The sequence below is a fragment of the Dendrobates tinctorius genome, unplaced genomic scaffold (assembly GCF_039654945.1).
Source record: "Dendrobates tinctorius isolate UK_male_01 unplaced genomic scaffold, ASM3965494v1 ptg000147l, whole genome shotgun sequence".
Taxonomy (NCBI): Eukaryota; Metazoa; Chordata; class Amphibia; order Anura; family Dendrobatidae; genus Dendrobates; species Dendrobates tinctorius.
In genome coordinates this window covers 9,146,804-9,163,560 of record NW_027361814.1, presented here as the reverse complement: position 1 = coordinate 9,163,560, position 16,757 = coordinate 9,146,804, and the positions used below count along the sequence as shown (strand labels likewise).

Sequence of the window (16,757 nt, the reverse complement as noted above, 5' to 3'; positions counted from 1 at the left end):
GTTGGTAGTAGTTGAATAGACGATCTCAGCCAACAATACTATAATGAATTTTCCTTAAAGAAAAAATGGATGCAGAGCAAAACTACTGCATAATTAACTCCAATTGGAATATGTGGTACACCGCCTTCTACCCGACTTTGGGTTTCACCTGTTGGCTTCTTCCTGAGGCAAACTTTCACTCCAAGTTCTTGCCCTAGGCAGAAGCCGACAGGCAAAACCCAAAGTCCAGCAGAACCTATCGTGCCAAATGTTTGATATACTTTTTATGTATTTTGAACTAATTTTTTTTTTGAGAGTGTAAAAAAAACCTCGACTGGCAGCAAAATTGTCCGGCAAGGCTGCTCTGTTTCCAGTTGTTCTATATTGGCGTTTATCACTTGTGAAACTTCTGGAAACAGCAGTAATGATTACAACATGAATACACCAACAATGGAAGTGTGCCATAAAGGGAGAATTCCAGATGAAGTGGACTCTGCTCTAAAAATTGTAGATGCGGTAAAGTTGTATTTTATTTTTTTTTATCGTGGAGCTTGCTGGACTGTTTTTTTGAACTTTGGGATACTACTGTCTCACTGGTGTCCTTGGGGCGGAAAGTATGCCCGGTCAAATAATTATAGTGAAACAAAAATATGTCTTCAGAGATTATGGCAATATAATTTTTCTGTCTAAATCTAATGGCCTTACTGTTTGATGCAGCTGTTGTATGGCCTGCTGCTGCTGAACTGTATATACCAGCACTACAGACAAAAATACTGTGAGCTTTGATCAGGTCAAAGATCTTAAAAATTGTTTTAGATGGAAATTCTTACTTTGTTATATGTTAAAGGACAAGGTCATCTTTGGGGTATTTTTTTATTTTACTTACCTGCATGTATTTTTGGCAGTAACTAGTGATGAGGGAGTATACTCATTGCTCGGGTTATCTCCGAGTATTTTGGCGTGCTCGGAGATTTAGATTTCGTCGTCTCAGCTGCATGATTTGGGACTGCTGGACAGGCTGAATACATGTGTGGAATGCCTGTTTGTTAGGGAATTCCCACATGTATTCAGCCTGTCTACAAGTCGAAATCATGCAGCTAGGACGACGAAAACTAAATCTCCGAGCACGCCAAAATACTCGGAGACCACCCGAGCATGCTCGGGAAAACCCGAGCAACAAGTATACTCGCTCATCACTAGTAGTAACTAGAGTTGAGCGATACCGTCCGATACTTCAAAGTATCGTATCGGATGGTATCGGCCGATCTTTAAAAAAAGTATCGGTATCGCCGATTCCGATACCGGAAGTCCCATTCAAGTCTATGGGACTTCCGGTATCGGAATAAGAAAAACCCTTTCCTGCCCTTGTACAGCCTCTCTGGGGTCTGTACGGGCCTTTCGGGGGGCTGTGCCGGCCTGCCAGGGGGTCTGTGCAGGCTCCGGTGGTCTGTGCCGGCCTGCCGGGGGGCTGTGCCGGCCTGCCGGTGGTCTGTGCAGGCTCCGGTGGTCTGTGCCGGCCTGCCGGGGGGCTGTGCCGGCCTGCCGGGGGGCTGTGCAGGCTCCGGTGGGCTGTGCCGGCCTGCTGGGGGGCTGTGCTGGCCTGCCGGGGGGCTGTGCAGGCTCCGGGGGGCTGTGCCGGCCTGCCGGGGGGCTGTGCCGGCCTGCCGGGGGGCTGTGCAGGCTTCGGGGGTCTGTGCAGGCATCGTCCGATGGGACTACAAGTCCCATCGGGCGATGCCTGCTACCATGACAGTGATTGACACATTAGCCAATGATGGGACAGTAATAGTCCTATCATCCGGCTAATGTGTTGAATGTAAAAAAAAAAAAAAAAAATTACATGCTACATACATACAACATGCATACTACATACATGCTACATTCATACTACATACTACATACATGCTACATTCATACTACATAAATACTACATGCAACATACATACTACATATATACTACATACATACTACATATATACTACATACATGCTACATACATACTACATGCTACATACATAACACATATATACTACATGCATGCTACATACATAGTACATGCTACATGCATGCTACATACATACTACATGCTACATACTACATATATACTACATGCATGCTACATACATACTACATGCTACATACTACATATATACTACATGCATGCTACATACTACATGCTACATACATACTACATATATACTACATGCATGCTACATACTACATGCTACATACATACTACATATATACTACATGCATGCTACATACATACTACATGCTACATACATACTACGTATATACTACATGCATGCTACATACATACTACATGCTACATACATACCACATACATACTACATACATGCTACATGCTACATATATACTACATATATACTACATGCATGCTACATACATACTACATGCTACATACATACTACATATATACTACATACATACTACATACATACTACATGCTACATACATACTACATATATACTACATGCATGCTACATACATACTACATGCTACATACATACCACATACATACTACATACATGCTACATATATACTACATATATACTACATGCATGCTACATACATACTACATGCTACATACATACTACATATATACTACATACATACTACATACATACTACATGCATGCTACATACATACTACATACATACTACATGCTACATACATACCACATACATACTACATACATACTACATGCTACATACATTCATACATATATACTACATGCATGCTACATACATACTACATATATACTACATGCATGCTACATACCTACTGCATGCTACATGCATGCTACATACATACTACATACATACTACATGCTACATACATACCACATATATACTACATACATACAATACATTCATACAATACATACATAGACATACAGTACATATAACATAGAGTAACATACTTACCAATACTTGTCACATTGTTCCCCGAAGCCATTGTCTTTTCCGGAATAAATATTAACATAACAAACCACAAAAATACTCACCCACGATCCGAAGCAGTCCACGAGTGTGTCCCACGACGATCTTGGGTAGAGAACTGCAGCATCAGCTGATGCTGCCGTTCTCTACGGGCTGCAGGAATCCAATGACGGAAGGTAGGTATCCTTCCGCACTGTATTCCTCCGCCACTTAAAAAAAAAAAAAGTCCCTAGTCTCACTTTATCATGGTAGGAATTTCCCACACAGCAATGGCATAAAGTGAGACTAGGGACTTTTTTTTTTTTAAGTGGCGGAGGAATACAGTGCGGAAGGATACCTACCTTCCGTCATTGGATTCCTGCAGCCCGTAGAGAACGGCAGCATCAGCTGATGCTGCAGTTCTCTACCCAAGATCGTCGTGGGACACACTCGTGGACTGCTTCGGATCGTGGGTGAGTATTTTTGTGGTTTGTTATGTTAATATTTATTCCGGAAAAGACAATGGCTTTGGGGAACAATGTGACAAGTATTGGTAAGTATGTTACTCTATGTTATATGTACTGTATGTCTATGTATGTATTGTATGAATGTATTGTATGTATGTAGTATATATGTGGTATGTATGTAGCATGTAGTATGTATGCAGTATGTATGTAGCATGCATGTAGTATATATGTAGTATGTATGTAGCATGCATGTAGTATATATGTAGTATGTATGTAGCATGTAGTATGTATGTGGTATGTATGTAGCATGTAGTATGTATGTAGCATGCATGTAGTATATATGTAGTATGTATGTAGTATGTATGTGGTATGTATGTAGCATGTAGTATGTATGTAGCATGCATGTAGTATGTATGTAGTATATATGTAGTATGCATGTAGCATGTATGTGGTATGTATGTAGCATGTAGTATGTATGTAGCATGTAGTATGTATGTAGCATGCATGTAGTATATATGTAGTATGTAGTATGTATGTAGTATGTATGTGGTATGTATGTAGCATGTAGTATGTATGTAGCATGCATGTAGTATGTATGTAGCATGCATGTAGTATGCATGTAGTATGTATGTAGTATGTATGTAGTATGTATGTAGTATATATGTAGTATGTATGTAGCATGTATGTGGTATGTATGTAGCATGTAGTATGTATGTAGCATGCATGTAGTATATATGTAGTATGTAGTATGTATGTAGTATGTATGTGGTATGTATGTAGCATGTAGTATGTATGTAGCATGCATGTAGTATGTATGTAGCATGCATGTAGTATGTATGTAGCATGCATGTATGTAGCATGCATGTAGCATGCATGTAGCATGCATGTAGTATGTATGTAGTATGTATGTAGCATGCAGCATGTATGTAGCATGTATGTAGCATGTATGTAGTATGTATGTAGTATATATGTAGTATGTATGTAGCATGTAGTATGTATGTAGCATGTAGTATGTATGTAGTATTTTTTTTTTTAACATTTAACACATTAGCCGGATGATGGGACTACTACTGTCCCATCATTGGCTAATGTGTCAATCACTGTCATGGTAGCAGGCATCGCCAGATGGGACTTGTAGTCCCATCGGACGATGCTTGCACAGACCCCCGGACATCAGCACAGCCCCCCGGCAGGCCGGCACAGCCCCCAGGCAGGCCGGTACAGACCCCCACAGGGTGCACAGACCACCGGCAGGCCGGCACAGCCCCCCGGCAGGCCGGTACAGACCCCCACAGGGTGCACAGACCACCGGCAGGCCGGCACAGCCCCCCGGCAGGCCGGTACAGACCCCCACAGGGTGCACAGACCACCGGCAGGCCGGCACAGCCCCCCGGCAGGCCGGTACAGACCCCGGGCAGTCCACACAGCCCCCCGGCAGGCCGGCACAGCCCCCCGGCAGGCCGGCAGAGACCCCCGGAAGGCCCGAAATGACGGCGCATCATGATGCGCACACACCGCGCATCATGATGACGTCAGGCTGTCAATCAACTGAACTTCCGATTCCGATGCCGAATTCCGATATTGAAAAAATATCGGAAGTCGGTATCGGAATTCCGATACAGCAAGTATCGGCCGATACCCGATACTTGCGGTATCGGAATGCTCAACACTAGTAGTAACACATTACTGCATTCAGGTTTCATTGTTTCTACAGCTTCAATGTATCAAAGGACATTTTTTTAGGCTGATGTATGACCAGTTTAAAGTACAATTTTGATTTGCTCATAAATCAATTCTAACAGTCCAGAAAAAGCAAGATAGGAATTAGACACTCTGTCATCAGAACAAGCTCACTGGCGGATTTACTGTAACCTCATTCTGCACTCTGCTATGTACTTTAATATATAAAGGCTGAAATGGTTTAAATACATGAACAATGTTGGTAAATTACAGTTGCTTCAGAGATTGTAGTTAAAGGAAATATGTCAGCAGATTTTTGCTATTTATTCTGAGGGTAGCATAATAAAAGGCAAGACACCCTGATTCCAGCAGTGTGTCACTTATTAGGTTGTGTGTTGTGGTTTCAATACAATCAGTGTTTTATCAGCAGGCTAGTCAGGCTAATCTGTGTAACCACGCCCTCACCCCTAATTGGCAGCTTGCTGATAATGCACAGTGTACACAGGACATTGCCAATCAGTGGTGTGGGCAGGATTATACGTAGCTTAGCTTTCGAAGCACTGCTGTCATGATCCAGACCAGGTTTTGAGTCCTGTCTTTCCATGTTCCCGGTCTGGTCATGTCAGGGGTTAACCTTTCTCAGCCTCAGTCTGGATACAGGTTTGCTATTTATCGCCGCTGCTTCCTGTAGGCGATGCCAGTTATAGTTCTGCATATGGCGTGAGTAGCTGACTCTGTTTCATCCTGATTTGTCATGCTGTGACTCCTGATTTCACCCGTGTCTGTGTTATTCCTCTCTCCCTGTCCTTATTCTGTGTTTCCCCTTTTGTTTGGACTTCCTGGTACTTGAACTCGGCTTGGACCCTGACCTGCTTTTTGTCTCTTGTCTTTCGCATATCTGCTCCTGACCGTTACTGATCCTTTGGCTTGTCCCTGACTCTGAGTTTGCTTGTTCCTTTCGTACTGCGCTACAGTCTAGGATTTGTCACGGCTTGTTTGACTATTTTGCTGCCCTCTGGTGGTAGTGGGTCGCCCTCCACCCAGGGCTGTGGGGTACTCAGTACCGGGCCGGTGTCAGGGGGATGTGTCACAGCAGCGGTGACCCGGTCCGTGGCCCTGGGCACCCAAGTAATGGCAGAAAGTAGTGTAGTTAATGGAATAGTTTATGACGCCACCTGTGGTGTTCGGCAAGTGAGATATTAGGCCGACGCTGCATGCAGATCCACTGGGACTGATGGTATGGTGCAGCAAAGATGGTGTAGCTCCCCACAGGTGGAGCTGTAGTCCCAGGACAGTGTGGATGTAAGATTAGAGGAGAGGCACAAGCGGTGAGGGGATTGGTACCCAGATGTAGCGGTGCTGAAGATGTTAGTGGACAAATGAATGGAGGACACCAGGGCTTACAGTTTAAACGCTTTACTCACAGTTCGTGGTACACACTGGTGCCCGCTTCCATGCCGTGTCCTCCGGGGTAGAGACTCAGTCAACCTCCTGGGCAAGTCAGGGCTCTCCTCTCTAACACTCCGCCAACATGTACCTTTCCTGAACGTCTCCTCTATAGCGCCTTTAAGTGTGAAGATCTCCAAGCTCTAAGTTACGCTGGATTTCCTCCTGACAGATGTTTCTGTGTTCTCTACTCATACGGCAGACAGCTGTAGCCTGCTTCGGGGACTCCCTTCTTCTGAGTCCCACATCCCTATACAGATGCTGTTGTGCCCCAAGTCTTAGATGGGAGTAGTGCATTTACAGCCAACTACTCCACCGGTGTCTGCTGCAGAACCATAAGTGTCCATACAACCTCAGGGACCGGGCCCCGTCCTTGCGCTGAGAACCTATAGGCAGGGTTAGTCTTCCAACCCACGTCTCCTCTCTGTTCTCTCTAATCCGCCTTCGTTCCGTACTCTTCTTTCTTTCTATAGAAACTTAGGCTACAGTTCTACGTCTTTCTCCTTCTGTTCCTTTCCTGTGCCAGCTGGCACTCCTTCCTCCATCCCTTCTTCCAGGGATCTTCACTCCTCTCAGAGTGTCCTACTACTCCGCCGACCTTCTGTCAGACTGAACCTGTAATTCTACACTTTCCCACTCTTTTATATATCTCAACTCCACCCACCTCCCAGCAAGTCCAGTGTTCCAAGCAGGGAACCACCAAAGGTGCTCTGCTACTCTATAAGTACAAAGCCGCTTGTGGATGTGCAGAACTACCCTATTGTGTGGGATGCGAGTGTTGGAGTGTGGAAAGGAGTTCCCAACTTACCTAGATGGTGGGGCACTACACCTTAGAAGGTGCAGTACCTCTGTGGCGACTGAGCCTCAGGGGCGCCAGAGTAGCCTCGCTGCTGCACGGCAGGTCTGCTCCGTCTGTGTGCAGACCCCCTTCAACACTATCGCCATCTAGTGGAGCTTGCTTCTACCTGCATTGCAGCAGCGTGATAACTGCTACATCTACAGCAGTGAAAACAGGGATTCTATCAAAGCAACATCAAGCAGCCCACTAAGTGATACATCCCTGGAATCAGGGTCTCTGCACCTACAACATGCTACTCTCAGATTACATGGAATAAGCTTGCTGATAGATTCACTTTAAATATCAGACTGCTGATCTACTGTTAATGTAGTAACCTCATTGTCAGGCTAGGATAACGTGGATACAACAGAGAAAATGATTATTTTGGACCTTCCTCCATATACAGTGGGGCAAAAAAGTATTTAGTCAGTCAGCAATAGTGCAAGTTCCACCACTTAAAAAGATGAGAGGCATCTGTAATTTACATCATAGGTAGACCTCAACTATGGGAGACAAACTGAGAAAAAAAAATCCAGAAAATCACATTGTCTGGGTTTTTTTCATTTTATTTGCATATTATGGTGGAAAATAAGTATTTGGTCAGAAACAAGCAATCAAGATTTCTGGCTCTCACAGACCTGTAACTTCTTCTTTAAGAGTCTCCTCTTTCCTCCACTCATTACCTGTAGTAATGGCACCTGTTTAAACTTGTTATCAGTATAAAAAGACACCTGTGCACACCCTCAAACAGTCTGACTCCAAACTCCACTATGGTGAAGACCAAAGAGCTGTCAAAGGACACCAGAAACAAAATTGTAGCCCTGCACCAGGCTGGGAAGACTGAATCTGCAATAGCCAACCAGCTTGGAGTGAAGAAATCAACTGTGGGAGCAATAATTAGAAAATGGAAGACATACAAGACCACTGATAATCTCCCTCGATCTGGTGCTCCACGCAAAATCCCACCCCGTGGGGTCAGAATGATCACAAGAACGGTGAGCAAAAATCCCAGAACCACGCGGGGGGACCTAGTGAATGAATTGCAGAGAGCTGGGACCAATGTAACAAGGCCTACCATAAGTAACACACTACACCACCATGGACTCAGATCCTGCAGTGCCAGACGTGTCCCACTGCTTAAGCCTGTACATGTCCGGGCCCATCTGAAGTTTGCTAGAGAGCATTTGGATGATCCAGAGGAGTTTTGGGAGAATGTCCTATGGTCTGATGAAACCAAACTGGAACTGTTTGGTAGAAACACAACTTGTCGTGTTTGGAGGAAAAAGAATACTGTGTTGCATCCATCAAACACCTTACCTACTGTAAAGCATGGTGGTGGAAACATCATGCTTTGGGGCTGTTTCTCTGCAAAGGGGCCAGGACGACTGATCCGGGAACATGAAAGAATGAATGGGGCCATGTATCGTGAGATTTTGAGTGCAAACCTCCTTCCATCAGCAAGGGCATTGAATATGAAACGTGGCTGGGTCTTTCAACATGACAATGATCCAAAGCACACCGCCAGGGCAACGAAGGAGTGGCTTCGTAAGAAGCATTTCAAGGTCCTGGAGTGGCCTAGCCAGTCTCCAGATCTCAACCCTATAGAAAACCTTTGGAGGGAGTTGAAAGTCCGTGTTGCCAAGCGAAAAGCCAAAAACATCACTGCTCTAGAGGAGATCTGCATGGAGGAATGGGCCAACATACCAACAACAGTGTGTGGCAACCTTGTGAAGACTTACAGAAAACGTTTGACCTCTGTCATTGCCAACAAAGGATATATCACAAAGTATTGAGATGAAATTTTGTTTCTGACCAAATACTTATTTTCCACCATAATATGCAAATAAAATGAAAAAAAAACAGACAATGTGATTTTCTGGATTTTTTTTCTCAGTTTGTCTCCCATAGTTGAGGTCTACCTATGATGTAAATTACAGACGCCTCTCATCTTTTTAAGTGGTGGAACTTGCACTATTGCTGACTGACTAAATACTTTTTTGCCCCACTGTATACAGAACATCTTCATTTCTGATTGTATTGTTATCTTTGAAGTTAATTTTTTTACAGATAATTGAAATCAGTTAAAATAACCTCCAAAAGGGGTTATTGGGTTATTTTATGTTTGGCCCATTGTACTGGGTTTCTTAAAAGTGTAACAAAAGTTTTAAAAAGTTATTGATAAGTTTCAGCCTCTTGAAGCACCGTTGATCTGCAGGATGCGGAAACCTCAGTCCACCAGAGAAACTGACCATGATAATGGGCAATGCCCAAATAAAATAACTAGCAGCTAAACATTACCATTTACTCCATAAATGTTTGATTTGTACGTCATGATATATTTTGGATTTTCAGGTATTCATTCCAAGATGAAGAGGACATGTTTATGGTCGTGGACTTACTCCTGGGGGGAGATCTCCGATATCATCTACAGCAAAATGTCCAGTTTACGGAAGAGACAGTCAAGTTGTATATCTGTGAAATGGCTCTGGCATTAGATTACCTAAGAAGTCAACATATAATCCATAGGTGCAGTAATCAGGAGATCTGTTATATTCACAATGAGAATATTAAATGTGTATCGGCACGGACCAGCATAGAAAAACATAGTAAAAGCATAGTAAAAGAAAACAATGGCAGAATTGCTTTGCTTCCATTCCTGCGCCCAAAAAAACAATAAAAATGTATCAGTAATTTATATGTACCCGTATATGATTCTATAACAAAGTAAAACTTGCCCCAAACAAACCAGCCCTCGCTACAGCTACATCAATGGACAGATAAAGATGTGACTCTTGGAACGCGGTGATACAAAAAAATATATACCGGTACATATTTTTCATGAAAACTCATTAGGCAAAAAAAGAAAATGCCAAACAGCTACAGCAATGTAAAAGCAAAAAAGATTATCGCTCTTTAAAGGGAATCTGTCACCTATTGTTAGCCCTATCAGCTGCCGGCACCACCTTTGGAGGCTTATCTACAGCATTCTGTAATGCTGTAGATAAGCCCCCGGAGTAACCTGAAAGAGAAGAAAAACAAGTTATATTATACTCACCCTGGCATCAGGTCCAGTCCAATGGGTGTCGCCATCCGATCCAGCACCTCCCATCTTCATATGATGCCGTCCTCCTTCTTACTTCTGCCGCGGTTCCTGCACAGGCGAACTCTGCCTGTTGAAGGCAGAGTAAAGTACTGCAGTGCGCTGGCGCCGGACCTCTCAGACCTTCCCCGGCACCTGCGCACTGCAGTACTTTACTCTGCTCTCAATAGGGCGGCAGAAGTAAGAAGGAGGACGGCATCGTATGAAGATGGGAGGTGCCGGATCGGACGGCGACACCCATCGCACTGGACCGAATGCCAGGGTGAGTATAATCTAACTTGTTTTTCTTATCTTTCAGGTTACATCAGGGGCTTATCTACAGCATTACAGAATGCTGTAGATAAGCCCCTGATCGAGGTGGCCACATCTTATAGGACAAAAATGGGGTGACAGATTCCCTTTAAATATGGCTAGGCAAAAAGGAAGAAAAATTAGTAAATAATGCGGCCCTTAGCGCCACAAATAAGCGTCCTGCAAAGTTAAATTAAGAGATGTTTTCATATACAAGAAAGCGAATGTGTCATCAAAAAATTACTTATTGTTTAAATCAGTTTCTATGTCAAATGCTTTTTTTTGCAACATTTTGATATGACCATTTATATAGAAAACAAAAATCTTGCATTTTCACATCGACGTCAAAGCTTAATGCTAGACTCACCTGTGGCAAAACATTTTTGTATGCTGGATCACAGCAACATGGATATGAAATTACTGGTATTGAAAGGTAACTTCACATCTCAGAGAGACAGGAGGATCTGGGAGTATAAATTTGTGACGACCTTTGACACTCTCAATGCTGGAATGAATGTGTCGCATGGATTTATGTCTTTTTACATCAATTAAGGAATTTGCTCCTAAGACCTTGTGGGGGCATCACAACACATCAGGAGACCCCAATCAGAGGACAATAAAACATCCGGACTCTTTATCTATGATCTGGTCCAATATTTATGTTTCTCCCTCTCCCATAATCACAATTCTGCTTCACGTCACTTGTCTTATCTATTGAATTTTTTCTGTGCTGTATTGTGCATAAATATGTGACCCTTCAGATTTTGTATTAGTCAATGCCTGATGAAGAGACCTGAGTAGTCTCGAAAGCTTGCAATTTGTTACCATCTTTTCAGTTAGCCATTAAAAGGTATCAACCACTGAGGACTCTCAATTCTGAATATTTTTCTATCTACTGGCTAACACGGTACAAAGATATGCTTATTTTCTGATGACACATCTCCTTTCATGTAAACATTTTGGAGTCGATTCCTCAAAGTGTTAATGCTAGTTTTCTTGCATAAAACAGTTTTGAAAAGTTGCAAAATTTTTATGGACCGTGAAGTTGCACAAAAATGTTGTAACTTTTGGTATGTTCTTGCCACTTGGCCTGCTCCACCAGAGTAGACGTGTGTAGACCATTGCAAATTTGGCCAAGAGTCAGTAAGTTCTGATTTCTGATAAACCACAGTGCACTTATTGTAGGTTTAAATGATTTAAGTAGCTGGATGTACATCATATGCCGAACAATACGATAACCTTCATTTTGATGCATTACAGAGATGTGAAGCCTGACAACATCCTGCTTGATGAACAAGGTGAGCAGATGATACTATTACGCCGAGCCTGTGTCCTTTCTCATGATATTAGCTACTGTTTTTTTTACTCTTTAAACTTTTTAGAGAGAATTTGCTACCAAGACAAACACTTCATTATATGGCTGATGACTCGTGATGGGCGAACCTGAACAGTAAAGTTCAGGGTCCGTGTTGAACACCTACTGTTCGGGCCAGGATCCCGAACACGGACATCTCCAGGAATATTCATCAGCAGGCGCCTGCGATATAAAAAAAATACGTTTTTTTAAAATGATGTGGTGTCTCTTCTATTTTTGATATCCATCATGGCTAAACAGACAGCTGCAGGCTGCAACCCTCAGCTGTCAGCTTTATCATGGCTGGTTATCATTATTTAAATAAATAATTGAAAAAAATGTCATGGGATCCCCCCATTTTTGACAACCAGCCAGGCTAAAGCAGACAACTGGGGATGGTATTCTCAGGCAAATAAGGGGCCATGATATTGGCCCCCCAGCCTAAAAATAGTAGCCCGCAGCCACCCAGAAAAAGTGCATCTAGTAGATGCGCCAATTCTGGTGGTTTGCCTGGCACTTCCCACTTGCCCTGTGGCGCTGGCAAGTGGGGTTCATATTTGTGGGGTTGATGTCACCTTTGTATTTTCAGGGGACATCAAGCCAAGCAATTAGAAATGGAGAGGTGTCTATAAGACGCCTATCCATTACTAACCCCATAGTCATATTGTCAGTAAAAAACACCCAGAATAAAGTCATTTATTTGAAACAAAAATTTTACAAATTTATTTAAAAATAACAACCACAGTTATACTCAACTTATGCCCATTCCTTTGAAGCCCTGGTCCCCTGTAAAAAAACCCCCACAAAATAATAAACAAAAATACCCATGTAACACTCATTCAATTGAAGCCCTGATCTCTTGTAAAAAAAATAAAAATAAAAAACAACAATATTCCTCACCTGTCCGACATATTGTCCCATGCATAATCCATGTCTGCGATTATTGCCTTTCAAGCTTGATGGTGCCAAAATGCATCTGTGAAGGCTGAAATACACAGGAGAATGAGCATCAGTGACTAGCGGTAAAGTCATCAAGGTTACTGCACATCACTGAGGTTTGTTATTTTCAAATAAATTTATAAAATGGTGTCTATTTTTATTTCCAATAAAGGACTTTGTTCTGGGTGTATTTTATTAACCCCACAAATATGAAGCCAACTTGCCACTGCCACAGGGGAAATGTTAGGAGCCGGGCAAAGCGCCAGAATTGGCACCTTTTCTGGGGAGGCTGTGGGCTGCTATTTTTAGGAAGGTGGGGCAATATCCATGGGCCCTTACCAGCCTGAGAATACCAGCCACAGCACTCTGCTTTAGCTTGGCTGGTTGTCAAAAATGGAGGTGACCCCACACTATTTTTTTTAAATTATTTATTTAAATAATTAAAAAAAAACAGCATAGGGATCCCTTTATTCTTGATTTCCAGCCATGATGAAGCTGACAGATGAAGGTTGCATGACAGCCCGGCAGTGTTTGCCAGGCTGTCATGCAGATGGCTGCATGGCAAACAACAGATGTTTGGGCTCCCTTCATCTAAATGAGGTCCAGGTTCAGGTTTAGTTACTGTTCTGGTACTCAAGCCAAACTTTTTTTTACTTGTTAGGCTGAACCCGCCGGACCCGAACATCCAGGGGTTCACCCATCACTACTGATGCCGACAACCAGTGATGTTGCTGCCCCACAGTCTTAATATGGGCACATTTTAACATTTGTGTAATGGCTGCAACACTAGGACTTCCTGAGCCACACTTAGTATAGTATACCAAAGAACTTGATTTTTGCAGCCCAAAGGTGCCTCTATTAATAGAAGGTAACATTGCATAAAGCTTTTTGCACATAGCAGAACCTGTACATAGTCACGTGGTATAGACATAGGAAGAAAGCAGGATCATACTTCAAGGTATTTTCCCATAGGATAAATTATAAATATGTGATTTCAGGAGATTAGCCTGACCTCTATAGATCTCAGAGTCCACCATATGAATGGAGACGTTGTGCGCATGTGCATGCGTGTGCATGCTCAGTTTGGCATGCCGCATTCCAGGTGAATGATGGTAGGCCCCTGTTCACAAGTGGTCCCCAACCACCCAACTTGAACAGTACATTTGTTGCACTTTATACCCATGATTTATTTAAAGGGGTGGTCCACAACTAGATTTACTGATAACCTTTCCATAGCATAGATCATTACCACAATACCCAGATCTCCCACCAATCAGCTGTATGTTGTCCTTAGCAATGTACTGGGGAAACGCAGCAGCCATCTGCATTGCTTAGTGGTCGACCCTTTATATTAAAGTTCTCGGGATCAGTAGGGTTCCCATTGCTCAAAAAAAACATTTAAGTTCTTTAATTCCGGGTCAGAAATTGCATCAAAAGGTGTAGAGTGAATTCTCCTAAGTTATCATTACTAAGGCTGGATTCTAGCACAGACGACTTAGGATTTCCTCTTTTTTATATATATCGCAACATGCCAGCTATAATAACCGAGATTTATTGCATTAAAGAGCAGTTATTCTGTAATCACAAACTATGGGAATTTTAGATCTCACGGGAGTTTTCTTTCCTTTTTTTTTCTTTTCTCATACAGAACTATAATTGATTCCCTGGCTGTTTTTTTCCGGTTCAGTATTATTCCTTCTTTATCAGTCAGCGTTTCCACAACATTAGCTTGTAGCACATGAAGGGGTGCTGTGAATAACTAATTGGGTGTTTGCACAGTGTAACAGTACTTCTTTCTTTTCTGAGAACTTCTGTCCTGATCCCCAGGTCACGCTCATCTCACAGACTTCAATGTAGCAACAATTATTAAAGACGGAGAAAGAGCGACTGCAATGGCCGGGACCAAGCCGTACATGGGTAAGGAAGGCTATACCCAAACCAATGGGCCAGTATACCCTATAATCCCAATCTAACATGTGGAGTTCGGAAACAATGAAACTGAGCACTTACTACCATATAGAGTTTTCCCACCCAGGACGGAAGGCTCAGATGTTTTCTTCCACCTTTTCTTGAGCTTGATACTCAATAGCCATTTTTCTGAGCTCCACATATAAATGTTTGAATGTGTTCTCAATAGGGAGAGAGAAGAAAGCTTCTTTCGGACAACTCTGACGGGTGTCAATCTGCATTGGGAACTAAGGATCAGGCATGTTGAAATTTGACATGCCTGATCCTTTTTTCCTGAACAGCAAGTGTAGAATATAAATTAGATGGCAGGACCTGCCCAAAATGAAAGGTTTGAATGACATTAGTCTTATGACTGTGGTCACCTTAATGGGCTCCGGAGCATACATCACGGTTCATGGGTTTTGTCCACATCCTAGGGTACTTATGTCCAGTGAGTGTCTACTGTAAGGATTGGGGGTAGGGAAGGCAGTTCTCTACCCAACCCTAGAAAACAGTAAGACAGGGAAATGTTATTGTGAAAAGTACCCTATATATATTTTTTATATAACGGGTAACGTTTCTCTTTGTGGAGAGGGACATTGTTGACATGCAAGTATAAGGAGACTTATAGGCCATGCAATGCTCCTCTGGGAAATTAAATATGCAAATTGTCTCCAGAGAGGAAGAGGACATGAACTCTAGCACCACCTATTGGATGTAACAATGCTACATGACATAGGATAAAAGCCATACCACAATCTCAATTTTCAGACATATTGTTTCAGGTTGCTGTCCCTCCTCAGTGCCAAGCATGAGCTCTGATTGGGCTCTATGAGAGCCCTCTTATTGGGGGTGTAAGGAGTAAAGTTTCTCGTTGTGGAGGGTGACATGCCTGACTGATATGCTAGGGTAAGGAAAATTATAGGCCATGCAAAATACTCTTCTCAGGGTCCTTTCATATAAACAAATCAGATCTCATGCTTTTCCCTGAGGAGGGGCAACACCCCGAAACACCATGTCTGCAAATTGAGATTCTGATTTCGCTTTTAGCCTAAGCTAGGCAAGGCTTGTTAAAGGGCCGATGCTGACTTTAAAGATTGATACTTCCAATAGGCGGCGTTAGAGTTAAAGGGAACCTGTCACCCCTTTTTAGTGATATCATGTAAAGATATCACCCAATTGTGCGTCCCATAAGGATTCTATTAAGATTTTTCATTCCCCCTGACCCCGCACCTTTGATGCATAAATACCTTTTTTATCTTGGTGGAGATGTATGCAAATCGCCGCCGTCCGGTCCGATGGGCGTGGCTTAGTCGTCTTCTTCCCCCCCCCTGATGGGCTTGCTGAACGTAATGTTCATCTGTGAATATCACAGATAACGCTGTTTTCCGCGCTTGCGCATTGAAAAGGCCTCTAGCGCCTGCGCAGTATGCTTTTCCCAACTGTGGGCGAAGCATATTATCGGTACTGCGCATGCGCCGGTATTTTTCAGCGTGGTCTATGCCCCGGAAGTGTGTCCTGCATGTGAAGACTTCTGGGCTATAGACCACACTGAAAAATATTACTTTGCCAGGGAGCATTGCACCTAGGATTAAAGTGATTGAGCGCCTTTGCCGGCTGCCGCAGTGTTTTCTTTGACTGGTCTCCCTGAGGTCAGTGATTGTTTCGTGATGTTGGTCTACTAGGCATTGCTCCAACCTAGCTAGAATCCTACTCCACACTGATGAGGGGCAACACTCCGAAACAGCTGTCTGTGGATGGATATCTGGCCTTG

The 16,757-nt window shown here is 43.1% G+C and overlaps 1 protein-coding gene across 4 annotated transcripts in view; it reads left to right on the top strand.

Moving 5' to 3' along the window:
- STK32C (serine/threonine kinase 32C) overlaps positions 1-16,757 on the top strand; it is a 407,303-nt gene that overhangs the window by 361,064 nt on the left and 29,482 nt on the right. For all 4 annotated transcript variants that reach the window (XM_073546389.1, XM_073546387.1, XM_073546390.1 and 1 more), the window contains 3 exons: positions 9,705-9,878; positions 12,004-12,041; positions 14,864-14,953. In XM_073546389.1, coding sequence (XP_073402490.1) covers positions 9,705-9,878; positions 12,004-12,041; positions 14,864-14,953 — 302 coding nt within the window. The remainder of the gene's footprint in view (positions 1-9,704; positions 9,879-12,003; positions 12,042-14,863; positions 14,954-16,757) is intronic.